The following is an 18,472-nucleotide window of genomic DNA, read 5'->3' on the forward strand; positions in this document are numbered from 1 at the left end:
CATTACCTGAGCGGAAATCAAGAGTCAAACGCTCAACTGACTGAGCCACTCAGGCACCCCAACAGTTATTTATTTTAATGATTTAGCACACAATCGTCAGTAATTGTTTAATCATTAGACTTTGAGGGGCGCCTGGGTGCTCAGTCGGTTGGGCATCTGACTTCGGCTCAGGTCATGATCTCACGGTTCGCGGGTTCGAGCCCCGCGTCGGGCTCTGGGCCGACGGGTCGGAGCCTGGAGCCGGTTTCGGATTCAGTGTCTCCCCTGCTCGTGCTCGGTTTTCCCCTCTCAAAAATAAATGGCCTTAAAAAAAATTTTTTTTTTTATTACTAGTACAAAGGGGCTGCTTGCGCGTCGATTTGGATTTTTGTCGTGTCGTCTTTAACTGGGGCCGGAGCGGTCCCTTCCAGGAGGGCGCCCGTCGCGCCCGAGGGTGTCGCTGGGCCCCCGCCCCGGAAGCCGCGTGCCTAAGATCTGCGTGTCTCTTGTGTTGCAGGTGCGCCGCCCGCCATGCCGTCCGGGTAGCAGCCGCCCGCGGTGCCGGGAGGCCGAGGCCGCGTCGGGAGATGCAGCGCTGAGGCGGCGCCGCGCCGGCCGAGCGCCCGCGGGCCCCGCGCGGCCATGGAGCGCAGCCGCGAGCCCGGCGCCGACGCGGACGCGGACAGGGCGGCGAGCCACCGCTGCTGCATCTGCGGCAAGGCCTTCCCGTTCCAGAGCTCGCTGTCGCAGCACATGCGCAAGCACACGGGGGAGAAGCCCTACCAGTGCCCGTACTGCGACCACCGCGCGTCGCAGAAGGGCAACCTGAAGATGCACATCCGCAGCCACCGCACCGGCACGCTGGTGCAGGGCCCCGAGCCCGAGGCCGGCGAGCCGCGCGCGCCCCAGGGCCCGGCCGGCTGCGCCAGCCCCACGAGGAGCACCTCCGCCTGCAACCGCATCCTGAACGGCGGCCGCAGGGACGCGGAGGGCGCCGCCGCCTGCTCCTTCTGCGAGCGCCGCTTCCCGCACCGCAAGGACCTGGAGCAGCACGTGCAGCGCGCGCACAAGCCCTTCCGCTGCCGCCTGTGCAGCTACGTGACGCTCCGGGAGGAGTCGCTGCTGAGCCACGTGGAGAAGGACCACATCCGCGCGCAGCTGCCGCGCGGCGCCCACGCCGCCCCCGAGGCCGGCAAGCCCGAGCCGCCCGCCGGGGACTTCGCCTGCGAGGTGTGCGGCCAGGCCTTCAGCCAGACCTGGTTCCTGAAGGCCCACATGAAGAAGCACCGGGGCTCCTTCGACCACGGCTGCCACATCTGCGGCCGCAGGTTCAAGGAGCCCTGGTTCCTCAAGAACCACATGAAGGCGCACGGCCCCCGGGCGGGGAGCAAGAACAGGCCCCGGAGCGAGGGCGACCCGGTCGCCACCATCAACGACGTGGTGCAGGAGGAGGCGGTGGTGGCCGGCCTGTCCCTCTATGAGGTCTGCGCCAAGTGCGGGAACCTGTTCACAGACCTGGACAGCCTGAACGCGCACAACGCCATCCACCGCCGCGCGGAGGCCGCCGAGGGCGCCGCCGCGGGGCAGGGCGGCCCCCCGGACCCGCAGCGGCTCTTCCTCCGGTGCCTGAACCTGCGGCCCGCGGTGGCCGGGGCGCCCGCCCGCGGGCCGGCGGGGCGGCGCGTGGCCGAGCTGGACCCGGTCAGCAGCTACCAGGCGTGGCAGCTGGCCACGCGCGGCAAGGTGGCCGAGCCGGCCGAGTGCCTCAAGTACGGCGCGTGGGACGAGGCGCCGGCCGGGGACGTGGCCTTCGACCGGGAGCGGCGCGAGTACGTGCTGGTGAGCCCGGACAAGCGCAGGCGCGAGCCGGACGCGGGCGCGCAGGGGCCGCCGCGCAAGCGGGCGGGCGCGCCCGGGGACCCCGCGCCCGGGCCCCCGGACCCCCGGCCGGCCGCGCGCCCCAGCCGCCGCGCCGCCGTCCCCGCCGGCCAGGGCAAGTCGTCCGAGTGCTTCGAGTGCGGCAAGATCTTCCGCACGTACCACCAGATGGTGCTGCACTCCCGCGTGCACCGCCGCGCGCGCAGGGACCGCGACGCCGCCGGGGACCGCGCGCCGCGGGCGCGCTGCGGCTCGCTCAGCGAGGGCGACTCGGCCTCGCAGCCCAGCAGCCCGGGCTCGGCCTGCGGCGCCGCCGCCGACTCCCCGGGTTCCGGCCTGGCCGACGAGGCTGCGGAGGAGAGCGGAGAGGAGGGTGCGGTCGACCCGGCACCAGGTGAGCGCGTGCGCCCGGGCGGCTGGGCTCGCGGAGTGCGGGCCGGGGACCCCTGAACCTGGGTGACTCGGGGGAGCCCCGCACCCCGATGGGCCCATGTCCCGAGATCCCAGAGCCCCGGTATCTCCGGCCCAGGCCGCCCTGTGCCTGGATCGCCCTTCCCAAAGTGTCCCTGAACCCAGGGAGGCCCAGTGCCCAGGGAACACGTGCCTAGATAGTGCAGGCTCAGGTGGCCCTCTGACCCCGCAGCCCTCAGCCCAGGAGGTCCAGGCCCAGGTAGTCACCGCTCAGCCTTGCACCCTGGGGGCCTGGCTTCTCAGACCCAGGGAGTCCCTTACCTAGGGGCCCCAGTGCCCAGGTAACCCTGTTTTTGGGTAGCCCTTGGCCAGGTATCCCAGGCCCGGGTAGCTTTGCACCCAGGTGGCCCCACACCCAGGTGTTACCTAGCCAGTATATACTTGGAGCTTGGCAGGTGGGTGCAGACAGGTGCCCGCCTCTTGCCGACTGCCCGAATGGAATTGCGTTAATTAACAGCTTTGGCCTGTTGAGTTAACGTCTCTCGGAAGCATTAGTCATTCCTGAGCAAAGAACAGGTGAGGGGGCACCTCCAAGGTGGGTCTTTCTCTTCCTCTTCCGTCCCGGGCCTTTCCCCTCCCCGTGGGCCATGGGGGTGCGCACGCTCGCACGCACAACTCTTCTCTGCTTTTGTCCTTTGCCCCAGACAGTGAGTAAAAGAGTAACTTCAAATTGGTGTGCAGTTATAATTAATCTCCTTGGATTCAAGTGACCCTGTGGGTTTGGAGATGGCTCGTTGGAACAGATTACTTTCCCAGTAGCAGCTATGTAAATATTTAAAGATGCTTGGCCTGCTTTGTTTTTGTCGTTTTCCTGCGTTTTATAAATCTTAAGCATTTAGATATTTTATTCATTTTTTGTTTTGGGCACTTCTTTTTAGCAGAAGGTGATGTTTCAGTTACAGAACTTGTAACGTTCTCTGCGTAATCAGGGCTGTTTTTCTTTCTCCCTGGAAACGGGCTCGTGGATGTTGCTCTTACCTGAAAGGCCAGGGACACAGAACACTCCAGTGCCTCGGCAGGGCTATTTATATTCTGTGGTGAGGAGAACGACCCTTGTGCATTTTTCCAAAACAAAACACACATCTGTCATTTTTTTCCTTATTAGGCATTTAGCAAAATCTTCGGAATAGAGTTTATTGCAGGTTTATATAGTGTATTATATGAGAGTCTCATACAATCAAATTATATTGAGTCAATAAAAGCACAGAGAAAAAGTTGTTTCTCTAATCCTGTGGAGAAGCCTGTGCTGACTCTGTGCACACCCTTCCCACGTGTGCACAGATAAACGAACAATAACACATTGTGCGCTGGGCCTTGTTTCTCGTTTCATTTCTTATACTCATTACCCTGCAGGAAGCAGCAGGAGCGTTCTCTGCAAACGCGCTGCTCATTTGTGAACTTCAGGTTCTTCTTACAATTGTCACATAAGACCTGGTGAACCCAAGCTTTGAAGACAAATTCTCGGTTTTCCTCTTTAAAAAGTTTTGGTAACCATGGATTTTACTGATTGTATTCCAATAACACTATGACCATTTTGGAGAACACACTGGATAAAATACTAGGTTAGGACGAAATCCTTTTTTTTTCCCACATTGAAGACAGTTATGTTTAATTTTCAGAAAACCCTGGAGCTTTTCCCTCATCTTTTGTGATGGTTGTCAAATAATTAATAGTAAGCTAATTCAGCAGTACTTTGAAAATCACAGTGTTAGAAGGATCGAATGATTTTCACTTTAAATTGAACTTTTTTTTTTTTTTATTTCTGAGAGAGAGAGAGAGAGAGAGAGAGCAGGGTAGGGTCAGAAAGAGAGGGAGACACAGAATCTGAAACAGGCTCCAGGCTCTGAGCTGTCAGCTTAGAGCCTGATGCGGGGCTCGAACCCACAGACTGAGAGATCATGACCTGAGCTGAAATCGGACACTTAACCGACTGAGCCACCCAGGCGCCCCTAAATTGGACTTTTTTCCATCTCTGATTTGTTGAATTTGAGATTATCATTTACTTCTTAATGAGATTATGTGTATTTTCTATATGTGATCTACTTTTTTAAAGTTTATTTTGAGAGAGAGAGAGAAAGAGAGTGAGCATGTGTGCAAGTGGGGAAGGAGCGGAGTGCGAGGGAAAGAGAGGATCCCGGGCAGGCTCCGTGCTGTCAGCGCAGAGCCCGACATGGGGCTTGATCTCAGGAACCAGGAGATCATGACCTGAGCCGAGATTAAGAGTTGGACATTTAAGGGACTGAGCCACCCAGGGGTCCCCATGTGATTTGTGTTCTGAGAAGTTTGATAATTAGAGGATTCTGTAACAAATTTGTGTATCCTAGTTGAGTTCAAGTTGACAGTAGACTCCACAGTATTGTAGCTTATTGAGAACCTGGAGAAGGAGTCTCACGTCGTGACCCTCGCATAAAGAACATTGTGGGTCAGCATGCCATACGTTTTGTGACTCAAAAGGGCAGAGTGTTTCCTTCAGAAACCACAGACTGTCCAGGCTCAGCAGGCCTTTACCGGCCTGGCCTGGGCGTTACACCGCTGCTTCCTAGATGCTCTTTAAGGAGCGAGATGCCTTTACTGCTCACACACTCTCCTTTGCAGGGTTTGGCTAAGGACTTTGGAAAAGCAGATGGGTATTTTGAATCCTCTGTTTTGATCTGCAGCCTTTCTTTCGTTAGAAGATATGTACGACTTTGGAAACTGCTCAACTTCACTGTTACTAAAAGATTACTTCAGTCTTTAAACACGTAGGCAACTTAAAATTCTCCCAGAACTTAGATGACTGGCTACAAGCGTTAAGAGGAAATGTGTGGGAAGCGAGGACAAAAGAGAGAGCCCACAGTAAGTGCCTCAGTTCCTTTAAGAGTGCACCTGGCTCCTGGTGGCAGCAGAGTTGACAGTTAGGATTCCTGTCTTTGTGACCCTTCTTGGAAAGTCCCCGTTGTGACATAGTTTTACTCACTTCCAGGAATGGGTTCGAACACTGCTCCTGGATCTAGAGAAACTTTCCACCATCAGATTAATTAAAGGAGGCCTTTTCGTCATGATACACTCTTTGTTGAGTGTTGCCATGAACTCGTGTGGAAAGCTCTGATTGTCACATTACCTTCATTTCCCCAGAAAACTGCATTCCGGCAGCCCTCAGTACTGACCAAGATGGCGACAGGACAAAGTAGTGAATAAAATTCAGTGAAATCTAAAATACGTTACGGAGCTAGATTTAATCCTTTGTGGGGAGAGTGACGTGATGCTGATAGAAAGTACACTTTTGGAGCTCACAAAAAAAATGAAACCTTTTAATTAGGGAAGAGGAGCATTGAAAGGATGTGTAATTCAAGTTTATAAAAATGAACATTTCTGAGTCCCGAGCAGAGTGAGGGCGCTTCGAGGTCGTTGTGAGGACCGGACGGTTCTTTCACGCGCAAAGAAGCCAAAGTGAATTCCGCCTAGAAGGCGCGGGGGTGATCTGGGAATGGCAGACCCTCAGTGAGTGTGTCTTGAAGGGTTTGGTTCCTGGCTCTGCTGCTGTGAGAAGCACCCCTGGGTAGCCTTGTCTGGTCCGTGGGCCATCACGTGTCTGGGCCTGCATTTGGGCAAAACACCGAGGAGCCCCGCTTGTTCCTACCTTTTATTTGCATATTGCTTCTGCTAAAACTTACGTGGCTACCTCGGTTTTGACCATTTCTGGTCATTCTAAAGTCTGCTGTCACATCAGATCCGTGATCTCTTGAGCCTCCCCCAGTTCCCCCTGTAGAACTTTTTAATTGATAGTAAAGGCCCAACTTTCAGAGGAAGTCCTATGAAATCACAGATACTGGTGATCATTACAGATTTGTGATTTATTTATGCTCAACCGAATGGAAGAACCAGTTCCTAGAAGAGGCGCAGAACATGTATTCTTTGCAGCCTGAAAAATTGAGGAGAGAGTTTCCAGAATTCAGCAGTACCGTTAAGGAAAGGAAAGATAATTAAAGGACAAGACAGATTTAGTTCAGAAAAGTCCCCATCTGCCCTGCTTTCTCTGCTTCCTGCCCCCTCCGGGCCACCAGTCACTTGTGGGGGGGTCCATCTCATTGCCATCATTACTGAAGGAAGTCCCTGGTCTTGTAACTGTGGCGTGTGAGCTGAGAACATGCCGTGGGACCGGCTGGCGGCCCGTGGCGGTGCCCGGGTGGGTGAGGAGGGCCTGCCTCGGTCATGCAGTTGGTGGAGGGGTACACAGCCCTTCTCCGTTCTTCAGCAGGGCAGCCTCGGAAGAAGTGGTTTTGTGCGTCTACCCGTTGTGACGGGACCCGCGGTGGAGTAGCTGACAGAGGTCGCTGTGCGTGCGGGCTCAGCTGCGGCCCCCACGGGCATGGGCAGCTTGTGTTACTTCTGACTCTCAGAGGTCCCTTCCATGTGGAGCAGAAAGAGCACTCGTGGAGTGCGCTGTCCCGCCGTGCGTCCGGCCACGTCCACTCCAGGCCTGTGTCCCCAGGCCCGCGTCGCAGCCCCACACGGTCCTGGCCTCCGACACCAGTTCAGTGGGTGGGAGGGACTTTTGTCTCCACTTAGGACTTCAGCCTTGGCGGCAGCAAGAGGCAAAGCCTGATAGAGCAGACCGAGCAGTTGTGGGTCAGGGAGGGGAGAACAGGGGAAGCCCAGGTGTAGACGGGACGTGACAAGATGCGGTTTATGGGGTGGGTGGGCCAGGGGCTGCGAGGAAAGCAAGCTCATCTGGGGAAGTTCAGTCCCAGAGCCAAATCGTCGACGGGTGGATGCAGGAAGTGGGAATTCTGGGGGACTGGGGGGTCTGGGGGTGCTCTGTTCCAGACGAGCTCGTGGGATCGATAACCCTAAAAATCAGTCGAGTACCCAGGCGGTTCATTCATTCTTGCTTTGCTCAGTTGCTCCATCACTCTGGCAACCCGGAGGTCATTTTCAGTATTCCCTAACAGATGTCCACAGACCGATGACCGCACAGGGAGTGCGGAGTGACCTGCTGTGACATTGGTGTTACGTGCCAGGTCGTGAAGCGCAAGGCGCTCTCCGCCGCGTGGCTTCTCCCGACGCTTTGTTTCCAGCAGGGCCACACACGCCACAGGCAACACCGGGGTGGCGCCTGGTGAGAGGGGCCCTGCTGTCCGCATAGAGCCGGAGAGCCTGGCAGGTTGAGCAGCGCGTGAGCGGTGACAGATCTCTCCGGGGCTTACGCCGTGCCGGATACTGAGCGGTTGGTTAGGAGTGGGAAGCCCTCCTGTTCCATTCTTATTTAGTGTGAAAGCGCGGCGAAGGTCTTTAAGAAAACTGCACAGCCGAGCGCAGAATGTCTTGTGGTCTTGGCAGCCGGAAGCCACCCCGTGTCTGCACCTGTCCCCAGATACGGACGATGGGCCCCCCACCCTGGGGCGCTTCCTCAGTCATCGGAGGATAGCTGAATTACAGTGAGAAAGGTGTCTCCTAGGCATGATTGATTATGTTTTTATTCTTCGATTGTTGATGTCTGTGCATGGCGTGCGTGCTAATATTTGCTTGAGCAGAATGTCGCATTCCCCCACCTTCCAGAACGGATTTACTGCACTGTGAAAGGACCAGACTTTATACTCTGGGACTTTCTTCATCTCACAGAGACACACATAAATGGGGCATATGTACCCGTTATGGTAAAACAGACGCACGCAAACATTGTGGTTTGTTCGCATAATTCAAACACTTGATTCTCTCTGTCTGACTCTTATTTTTTGACACACGTTAGGATCACAGGATTTTAGAGCTGGGAGGGAACTGAGAGGTGGTTAGCCTGTTCCCCCCCGCCCCCCCATGTTATCAGGAAGGAGACTGAGGTACAAGGAAGGATCTGTGTTTGCCTGGAGCTATATGGGGTGTGACCGTGGAAGGCACGTGAGATCAGAGGCCAGGCTGTGGTTCACCTCTTGCACGGAGGACCCCTTACTGTCCAGTCTCCCCGTCCAGGGCTCTGGAGCCCTGGGGGACGCTGAGGCTGGCGCCATGGGTGGGACGAGGTGGGGGCAGCCGGCTGTGCTCTCGGTGGCAGGTGCTGGCTTCATCTGGCACCTGGGAGCCTGCTTGTGGGAACCACTGAGTGGCGTTCCCTAAAGCCAGAAGTAACGACGCTCCCGCATTCGCCTAAGCCTGTAGGAGCTCATCTCATACGTAACGGCTTTTCAGCCTCTTCTGCCTTTGCGTCATGTCCTGAATTCTGAAGCGTCAGTCCCTGCCCTGCCGGGTTGAGGTTTCCTCGTCTGCGGTGTGGACGATGCCGGCTGGGGTTTGTCGTGGGTGGGAGGGAGCTCTGGGTCTTCTCCAGTTCAGACTCCGACCTCGCGTCCGTGCCTCCACTGACTGGTGATCCCAGTGAGGGTGGGTGCTGTGTCTTCTTGGTCCCGCCCGACCCGCTGCAGGTGTGACCGGAGCGGTGGCTGGTGGCTGCGCCGGGACGCCTCACGCTCCCTGTGGGCTTGCAGGGGCCGCGCAGAGAACCACATCCCGCAGGGGCGATGTCGCCCGGCGCACTGTGCTTACCGCTGCTGCGTGTCCCGCTACCTGCGACCGTGGGCTGTCACTGTGTCACTGGGCTGACCACAGTGAAGGCTGGGCTGGGAGTGAGTATTCCCATGAATGTGCACCTTGGAGCTTTCCAGGAGAGAGCCGTGTGGACGTGGCCCAGCCCTGTGGCCTCCTGGGGTGGCAGGAGTTGGCTGCTTCTGTGTCCTTTCTGGCCAGTGTCAGACTTAGGGTCACGACTTGGGGGCTTGCCTTTCTCAGGACTCCGGCGCTGCCATGCCAGCCTGCTGTGCAGCCTGGTTCCGGAGCGTCCCTGCCATGCACGCGGAGCAGAGGGGGCCTGGGCCTGCCTGGTACCCAGCGCCCGAGGACACGCACGCAGCTGTGCTCCCCCAGACCTGCCACCGTGTTTGCCTGGCTCGGGATGCAGTGACCGAGGTCGCCGTGCGGTCTCCGCCTCCCTGCGTCGTGTCCCCGGCCACTGCCATTCAGCACAGGTGCTGGGCACGGCACCCCAGCCGCCCTCCAAGGGCAGTCCCATGCCTGCAGGCGGTGGCTGGTCAGGGAGCGGCTCACCCGCGTGACCTGGGACAGGCAGGGCCCTCCTGTCCCGTCCAGGAAGTCTGGGGCCCAGCATGCTGGGGAGGAGGACCTCCCTGCCCCGTGACCACTGCCTGGCGTGTGTTCTGCTTGGTGGGCTGCGCCGCGTGGGCACGCTGAGTTGTTCGGTGAGTTTAGACTCTCCTTCAAGCGTGTAGCTTTTATTTGGAAAGTGATTTTGTTGTGTGCCCATCTTTGGCATAGGTCTTCATGTTTCATTTATAAGTTTAGTGGTTTTTTTTTTTTTCTCCATCTTTCTGATGTTCCTTAATTTCTTGTGTGCTGGACCTTATCTGAGGCCAATTCTTGGTGGGGCCGTGGTTGGTTTGGTGGGGCCGTGTTAGGCTGCTGACCGCATCCGTATTCGTGAACACGGTTCCATACGCAGCTTGCATCATCTTTGCATGTCCAGACAGATCGCAGGTTTAGATCTGCCTTTTACTGGAATTGAAAAGTGAGGCGGCGTCTTCTCCGGAGAGAGGACAGAAGGCCATGGTTGCGTGCCTGGGTCTTACCTGCTTCTGTGAGAGGCCAGCTGGTCCCGTCCGTGTGAAGGATGCCTGCCTCCTGATGTATTCACAGAGGCGGCCGCTGATGTGAGAGAGGTATCGTCTCTGGGCAGCGAGGCACGTGGGCTGACCGCGGGCTGGCAGACGTGTGCTCGTAGAAGCGCGCCCGCCCCGAGCCTTACTCGTGTGCCCTCTCCTGACTGCGGAGTGATTACTTTCGGCACCGTGAATCAAATCTGGGACTGCGATGATCGTTTTTGTTTAATGCCCTCACTGGTTATGAAAATCTCTCCTCTGAAGTGATAACCGAGTGGCACCCCGCTGGGCCGCCATCCTGTGGGACGTCCTGTGGGTGCTGCACCTGACGCTTGGAACCTCCCCTTCCCGGGAAGTCGTGGGACCGGCCTGCTCCTGCCCGTGAACTCGGGCGGCTGGTTCCGGGGAGAGCGCTCGGGCAGCTCGGTGTTTGGCCCCGACACCTGGAGAACGTTCTTTGTGATATCAAAGCGGTCATTTCCGTTTTCCACTTCCGGGGCCATCATGCCTTTGATACAAGACTAGTCTCTAATATTATTGGTTTTTAAGAAATTGACGACCACACAGTTCACAGGACATGATTTCTACAGGTCATTTTGGTGTTAGATTAGAAATTGATGGTAGTGGATGAAGATTTTCATCTTAAAGAAATATCAGGCACCATGTTTTCAGAAATGATGAAGCACGGTGGGAGATGGCCGTGAGGTTGAAAACGAGGCATAAGCCCTTAAAAGCTATTTTTATTGTAAAGTCCTTACTTGGTGGAGAAGGATCAGTGAGAGCCTCAAAAAGCCGTTCCATGTGTCACCAAAAGAAGACTTCCCAAGTTCCTGAATTTTCGGCGTTAAAGGAATTTGCAAAGTTCCGATGGCAGATTTTGGGGACTGAACGCGAAGAAAGTTCTGGACAGGTTGTACGCCCAGTGTCTGCAGTTTCCATGGAGATAAGCCTATACACCACTGAGACACAAATTCTTGATGTTGTTTTGAAACCCCCTTACTAAAGGGCATCGTGCTTGCGAGTCAGTTACGGATAGATACAATCAGATAGAACCCCTTCTGCAGGACTAGCTCGCCAGCCGGACGCACTTGGCAGACATTGGAGCTCCTACTACCTTCCGAACAGCCCGTTCTGAACGTTTCTTTTCCATTCTAGGTCAGAATTTCTCTGTTTCTTCCCCCCACGCCCCTTCTTGAGTTAACGATCTTTTCCTTTGAATTTTAAGAGGTGATGGGGCGGGGGTTGCTGTGGATGTTTGTAGGAGTGTTTGGAGCTGTGCCGTCCCTGTGAGCTGACATAGAGCGTCTGGGTGGAGGTGATGCACTGGCCGTGACTTCCCGGCACCCACTGGTTCAGCAACCCCCGCCCACCCACACAGCTGGCCACAGGCCATTGTGTCCTTTCACCTTCAGCCCCTGTGCTGCCCCCCCCTCCAGTCAGACGGGTGGTGGGCAGTGCAGAATCCAGGCATCGTGTAACCCCAGAGACCCAGGATCAGGGAGACGTATGACTTTGGGAACAGTGGACACACGTGGCTATAGGTCTGGTCTCAGAGGACACTGTCCTTGCCTTCTTTTTTCTGTCCCCAGGCCAGAGACAGAGTCCCAGACCGTGGCCATTGGCCGTAGAAGCACCAGGAACGGAGTGCCCGTGAGCCTACCCCTGGGAAGGCCCACCCCTCTGCCCAGGCTGCAGTGTGACCTTGTCGCATCTCAGTTCCTTCCTGTGCCCCTGGGCGGGGGGGGAGGGCCTTCCAGGGCAACTGCGGGCCCCTGGACCCAGGTTTCTTGCCTTAGGACTGCTCCCCGGCTGTCCCTTCTCCGGAGGCTGCCTCCCAGCCCCGCATCCCTCCTGGGGACAGCGGGGGCAGATGGGCAGGAACGTGGCACGGGCCGGACCAGGCTGTGCTCCCGCTGCTGACTCGAGAATTCTGTTCTTCAAAAATTCTGCGGGTCTTTCTCGAACACAAGCTGACCGCCAACGGGCCAGAGCCTCTGTGCACAGATAACAGTCCCCCTCGACCGCCGCTCCCTCAGCTGCCTCACCTCCCGGAGAGACTTCGGCTCTGTCCTCTCCAGGCCTTCTGAGCGGACTTACATGTGCTAGTGGATGTGCACACGTATGTTTTCTTGCCGAGATACCTGAAACGGTTATCCTGTCTTCCATATAGCGCTACGTCTTGGAAGTCACCCATGTCGATCCTGACCCGTGAACTGCCTCAAAGTGTCACAGGATCGCAGTGATTTGCCTGTTGCTGGATGTTCCAGTTTTATCATTGCAGACGGTGCTGCAGGGAACTTGCTGGCAACAGAGATCATGGAGAGCACTGGGGAGATTTTCGAGACCAGCTTCTTCAGTGACATGGCTGGTCCGAGGGGTTTGCAGGTGTTCTGTTTCGGTGGACAAGGCCAGCTAGGTTGGGATAGGCCCCCGATCCGCCAGCAGCCCACGACCACGGGCACTGCCCCACGCCTTCAGTCGTGCCGGGAATTACAAACCGTCGACAGTGGCCCATCTGAAAGAAGAAAAGTGTCTATTTTTTTTATTGCCCTAATTTCCATTTTTCTGGCTTCTGTGGGAGTAAGCATATTTCCCTGTTTGCTGGCCACTTGCGCTCCTCGCGCGATTTCCCTGTTCGCACACCTTGTCCATTCTTAGAACGTGGTGTTTGTCCTCGTGTTAACTCATAGGGGTTCTTCGTACGTCGTGGGAATGAATCTTTCGTTGTTTACTCCCCCACTTTCCACTGGACCGAAGGACGTCGTCTGCTGTACAAGTCCTAAAAAGTCAGAGCTGCTCATTTTTTCTTTATGGCTTTTACACAGGACTTAGACATTCCCTACCCCACTGTGTTTTCATCGAATACACCTCGTTTGCTTTATCCCATTTGCTTATTGCACATTCCGTGAGTCCACGTGGAGCTGTCGACGGATCCTGTGAGGCAGTTTTAACTTTTTCCCTCATTTCTGTCCATACCCAACATCAGTGTTGATTCTATACACTTGAAATAGCAGCTTTACCGTATACACACGTCCCCCGGGCCACTTCTTCACCCAAGCGTTGCAAGGCTCGGTTAACCTGCATCGTGACCCAGCAGGCTAGGTGATAGTCTCTGAGGATTAGAGTTCAGGGAGGCTTTCTCGAGATCGTACCGGTGAGGGTGTGGAAGCCAAGATGTGAGTCCAGGTTGGTGCTGGTGCTCAGGCGGGGAGGGGAGGCCAGAGGCTTCCTGGAGGAGGGGGCGGGGATGTGCTCTGTGCGTCCTCAAGCTGTGCCTGTGCTCTCTCTGTTCCTGGGTGGCCCTGACCCTCCCCTTTGCAGCCAAGCTGTGCCCCAGGCCCCCCACCTGCAGCGGGGCGCTGTGTTGCAGCCTGCCCAGGCAAGGGCTGGACCACGCCGCCGGGAGCCGCACATGGACCTCTGCTTGGGGTCCCAGAGGCCCCCGCCTGCTGCAGACTGTCGTTATGTGCCTGTGGGTTGTGTCTTTTGAAGGTCACATCTTCTCCCCCATTGCCCGTGAATACATTCCGCTCTTCACAGAGAGCAGATGATACTGCTGCGTATACATGGGAAATAATTTTCTCTTCATACATAATGTCCATCTGTTTACATCAGTACTTACAGTGTGTCTGACTCACAGTGTGCTTCACGTGAAATAATTCATTCACATGATGTGCTTTATATCAGAACAAGTCGGAGTTGCCAGATTCAGTAAGAAAAAATAGGAGACACCTGTTAACGTTTGGGTCTGAGATAAACAACGAACAAACTTTTTTTTAGTATATGTGTATCTCTTGTAATATTTGAGACGTGCTTGTGCTAAAAATTACTTGTCGTTTGTCTGAAATTCGGGTTACCCGGAGAATCCCTTTTTTCGCCTGGAGAGCGTCCTGGTGAATCATTTTGGGCAGGTTGCTGTTTCCGTGCAGGCGGGAAGCGTCTGTTCTCGTGTCCGGGCCTGCTGGGTGGCTGCTTCAAGCCTGTTTACCAACAGCCTGGGGTTGCTGGCTCCCTCCCCGCATGCAGTGAGCCTTCCAAGAATCATGAGCTGAGGAAGAGGAGGGGCCGTGGTGGCGTTTGCTCTCTGTCTGCAGTTCGCACTTGTCGATCATTTAAGCACGTGTATTAGTGCTCTTGAGGTCAGGACTGTGCTTGTAGACAAAGGGATTCAAGAGCAAACAAAAATTAATCTTGGTCTGTGTGCTTGATTAGAGAAGTGCTGTAGCATCTTCTAACACGCACGGTTGTATTCTGCTTTGTGAGTCGGGGTGCCCTGCTCTGTTTGGGTGTGTGTGCAGGGTGGGGGACCTTGGTGGTTGGCGTTTCCTTCCAGTGTCTGCCACCCCGAGTGGTGGGTAATGCTGCAGACCGTGCCTTGTTGGCCCAGGAGTCGGTTGTCAGACTGGAAAGTTCTGTTTTATTGGCAGTTTCATGGGTGCTATTGGGTGCCGCGGCTCTGTCAGTGCCCCTTGTGCTCATGGGGACTTCAGGACCCTCGGGTGGCATGGGGGCCTCAGCCTTTCCCTCACTCTGGGGGACGTTGGCAAACCTAATAAGACCTGAGCCCTGACCCGCGAAACCCAGGTCATGTGTGTGGGCCTCTCTCATTTATTCGAGGTAAAAAGAGACCCGAGAATCCTTTATTCAGATCGTCCTTGAGGCCTGGAGAAACGGTTTGTGGTCCCAGCGGCACGTGATCGCTAGGCTGTGGTCTTCCCAAGGAATAGGAGAGGGGTGGCCCATGATGGCCTCTGGGTCCCCCAAAGTGGTGTAAGAAGTCGGCTGTGGCGTGGTTCCTGTGGTGACAGATTCTTTCTGCTTCTGCATTGATTTTGTCTGCGTGTGATGTGTCCTTATTTAGTTTTGGTTTAAACAAATGCTAAGTGAATATGTGTGAAGACACATCCACGGGAAATCATCTGCGGAGCTGGCTGTCCGGTGTTGAGCCGAGAAGACTCACCAGCCGGTTCGTTGTAGATCCCGTGGCGCAGATGAGAACATTGTGGAAACTGGGCCCTCCTGTTCATCCCAGCCGCACAGACTATGCAAAGAGATCGTAAGTCTATTTTAAAAGATGGGTTTGTAATTGAAATAGAAGGTTCTGGAGCCTGATGTCTTTGAGATAAGGCCTTTGTGCGTGGGTGGAAGGTCCTCAGCTCACCTGAATGCCTTTTGGAGGTGAGCACGCCCCCCAACACACCTCCTGCGCTGTGTTGTCGCCTACGGGGGCGTCTGGGGCTGTGTCTGCCGGGTCACATGCGGTTGGCACTGGCGGGAACGTGTGTGCGGGAAGGACCTCACACTGTGTTTCTCTCCCAAGCGTGTGGTCCGGGCAGCGGGTCCCATATGAGCTTGTAGGATGGCCCGTGGTTCCTTTCCTCATGGGGACTCGCACCTGCCTCCTCCACTGGAGTGACCGCGTGGGAATACTGTCACTGTCACGGGAGTCGTGTTCTGACCGATCTGGACCCGACGGTGCCGCGGCCGTGGGGAGGGGCCCTGCTGTCCCCGAGTCTCTCTGGGCTTCCGTGCAGGCTCCGGGCGGCCAGACGGTTAGCTGCTCAGAGCTGCAGGGGAAGTGGGATTTTCAGGGGACACCTGGCCCTCCTTCAGGTGCAGGGAGAGATGCCGTGCGTGGTGTTCTTCGTCCTGGCTTGTCACATGAAACAGGCCGAGGTTCCGGTCTTCCTCTACTGCCTACGTTTCTAACCGTCTTAGCTCGTCCTTTCCTCGGCCGGCTCGAAACGCGCTGCTCCCTGCTCCACCCCCCCCCCACGGCCGCCCCCGCCGAGCCCTCTCCACCCCTGCAGCGGCCTCCGCGTACCCGTCTGCGTGCTGGGTCTCCGCGGCTCCCGCAGGCCCCAAACCACCTCCGCACTCGCCACTTTGATTTGAGATCACGCTCGTTTTAACCGTTGTGTTGACCTGCACCCCTGAACCCTGGGTCTCCAGGGACAGTGGCCCCCTGTCCCGTCACGTTTCCTTGGGTTTGGCCCTGCTCCCGTGTGGTCCCCAGAGGCTGGGCGCGGCAGTGGACCGGGGGGTGGGGTGCTGGGTGGGGAGCCTGGGGTTCCACCCTTTCCTCCCAGTGGGGGTGTGGGGACATAGCCCCGTAGGCGGGCGGCACCCCCTTGCCTGGTGGGGACGGGCCTGCCTCCTCTCCGTCCGGACCCCTCGGAGCAGCACGGCCTGAGCCTTACTTAAATTGTTCACGTAGCCGTAGCTTTACCTGAGATAACAGTAACAGTCATTGATAATCTGGTGTGTTAATCTTCAAGGTTAAAAAGCAGTCTTCCTTTAACGTGGCCGCAGTTCTACACTTTGATCCACTCAGGACACAGGAAAGCCCAGGTGTGACCAAGGTCTGTGGAAACCCTTTTTCTCTTTGAAAGTATGTGTTCTCTGGCACCACGTATGCTTTTTTTATCACAAGTAAAGTGAAAGAAATGTGAAGCGTTGGCACAGCCTGGGTAACACTTTGCGCAAGGAGGGGTGTGCCCTCCCCGCCCGCCGCTCTGAGACACCAGCACCGCGGGGTGCGGGCCCCGGGCGCCCAGTGTGCCCTCCCGGCCGCCCTCAGGTTGTGCGGCAGGCTGTCCCGAGGGCGGAGGGAGGGACCTGGTGGCGGGTTTACGAAGTGAGAGCTCACCGGGGCCTCCGACTGGCTTCTGTGGAGTCCGAGACACGGAGGAGCCCGACAGCCCCGGGTGCCGCCAGGGACCTGTGACCTGCTCTTCCTCCCGAAGCCCTCACCTGGGACAGGCCAGCTTTGTCTCCGTCACCCGCAGGGCCTCTGACTTCCCGCCGGGCCGTCTGCGGGGGGAGGCGGGAGGCAGCGGCGGGCCCAGAGCTGCCCCGCCAGGATGCCTGTGGTCCCTCCGCTGGCTTTCAGGCTGAGGATGGCCCGAAGGTCACCTCAGGCTGTGTCTCTGGCTCCCTTTCCTGAACGCCTTCTCCATCGCCGTCCTTTCTTAAACGTTTCCGGGTCTGTACTCGTCCCTGAACGTGGGCGGTGCACGTGAGAACCGCGTGGCTGAGGCGCGGTGGTCCCTGAAAAGGGAACTCGAACTGTTCCATTAGCCGGGAGTGATCAGAAACGGTCCGTGTACAGGTGCTCGGGTCAGCCACGCCTCCTGCCTCTGGGTTCTCTTCTGCGGATCTCCTTTGGGGGGTCACCTGCGTTCCAGACTTAAAGCAAGCCTGGTACTCGTGTTTTCAAAAGATTGTGGTCTGCAGAAGCCCAGAACCTCGGTTACCCCTGGTGCTTTTGCTGTGCAAGTCCACGTTCGTGGACTAGTCTGGGAGCTTAACTACAAGGTGTAAAATTTTCTGATGAAAAAGCATTTTTAGTTTTAAATAACTAGCTTATAAGTACCTTTTTTAAAAAAGAACATAACGCGTTCCGGAGGTACACCTAGCCCCCTCCCCCACATTGTCAGGTGCAGTCATGGTGCGGGGAGCAGAGACTTTATAGGCACACGAATTGATTGTGTGGCCGACTTCTCTGGATCACGTCTCAGATTTAGAATATTTGTGCAGGTATCTGGGGTTTTCCGTGCAGAAACATAACCCTCTTGCCCCGCTGCCATACACAGGCCCCACGGAACCTGTCCACTCACACAGGTGAGAGACGCACTTGACCCTGACTTCAGGGGGCCGGGCTTCCTGCTGTGCCTGGTGCTTTTCCGATGTTACCGGCTCAGCAGGCTGCCTTTCCGGGTCTCAGCTGTGAGATGCCACGTGGAATCGCGCTGGGCTGGCACGCGGGGCGGGCGTAGCGGGCGCCCCGAGGCCGCGTTTCTGAGATGACGGGAACTTTCACTGTGCGTGTTCTTGTGGGTCCCTCTGTTCGTTGTAGTGCCTGGAATGCGTGGATTTAGTCACCGTGGAGGATGCAGGTAAGGAGGGAGCACGTGTGGTCGCTGCCCACAGGTAACCGGGTTGGTACTTTGGTCCCGCTGTATTTTCTAGGCACTTCTCGTCTGCGGTCTTCATGTGCAGTTGGTAGGTTCATACCCTGCGGGCGCTGTGTGCTCATGTAACCTGCACACATCTGGGGAATAATGGTTTTACGGATCTTCTGAACACTTGGCAGATCACGGCCTTGGGGGTACAGCCTGATGTGCGCCTCGGGACAGCCGACTGGCCGGGGCGCCGAACGCCGGGCTGTAGCTCTTCCCCGGGCTTGCAGGGCGGCTGCGACCTAGCGACAGCCTCTCCCGGAGCATGTGCTTCACAGGTGAGGCTGTGGGACAGCCACATGCCTCCGGGTCCACGTGGGTGCTGACGCCAGCTGGCTCTGTCACGGGCTGGAGGAAGCGGGGTCCCCGGGGCCCCACCCTTCTTTGTGTTCATGTACTGCTGTCCAGAGCGCGTGTCTGTGTTCGTCTCCAGCAGAAGGTGACCCTGTCCTCACCTGCTAGTAGACTCCGTCTCCTGTTACCGGTTTTGGTGTCACAGCTGAATCCTTGATATATTCTTTTTTTTTTTCCTAAGATTTA

General features: G+C 56.6%; 1 protein-coding gene across 1 annotated transcript in view; it reads left to right on the plus strand.

Annotated features, from left to right (window-relative positions):
• The first annotated feature begins 608 nt into the window (after window positions 1–608).
• ZNF516 (zinc finger protein 516) overlaps window positions 609–18,472 on the plus strand; it is a 62,217-nt gene continuing 44,353 nt past the window's right edge. Inside the window, exon 1 of the mRNA XM_039236421.1 lies at window positions 609–2,251. Coding sequence (XP_039092352.1) covers window positions 622–2,251 — 1,630 coding nt within the window. The 5' untranslated portion in view covers window positions 609–621. The remainder of the gene's footprint in view (window positions 2,252–18,472) is intronic.

The sequence above is a fragment of the Hyaena hyaena genome, unplaced genomic scaffold (assembly GCF_003009895.1).
Source record: "Hyaena hyaena isolate Hyena2069 unplaced genomic scaffold, ASM300989v1 scaffold_110, whole genome shotgun sequence".
NCBI lineage: Eukaryota > Metazoa > Chordata > Mammalia > Carnivora > Hyaenidae > Hyaena > Hyaena hyaena.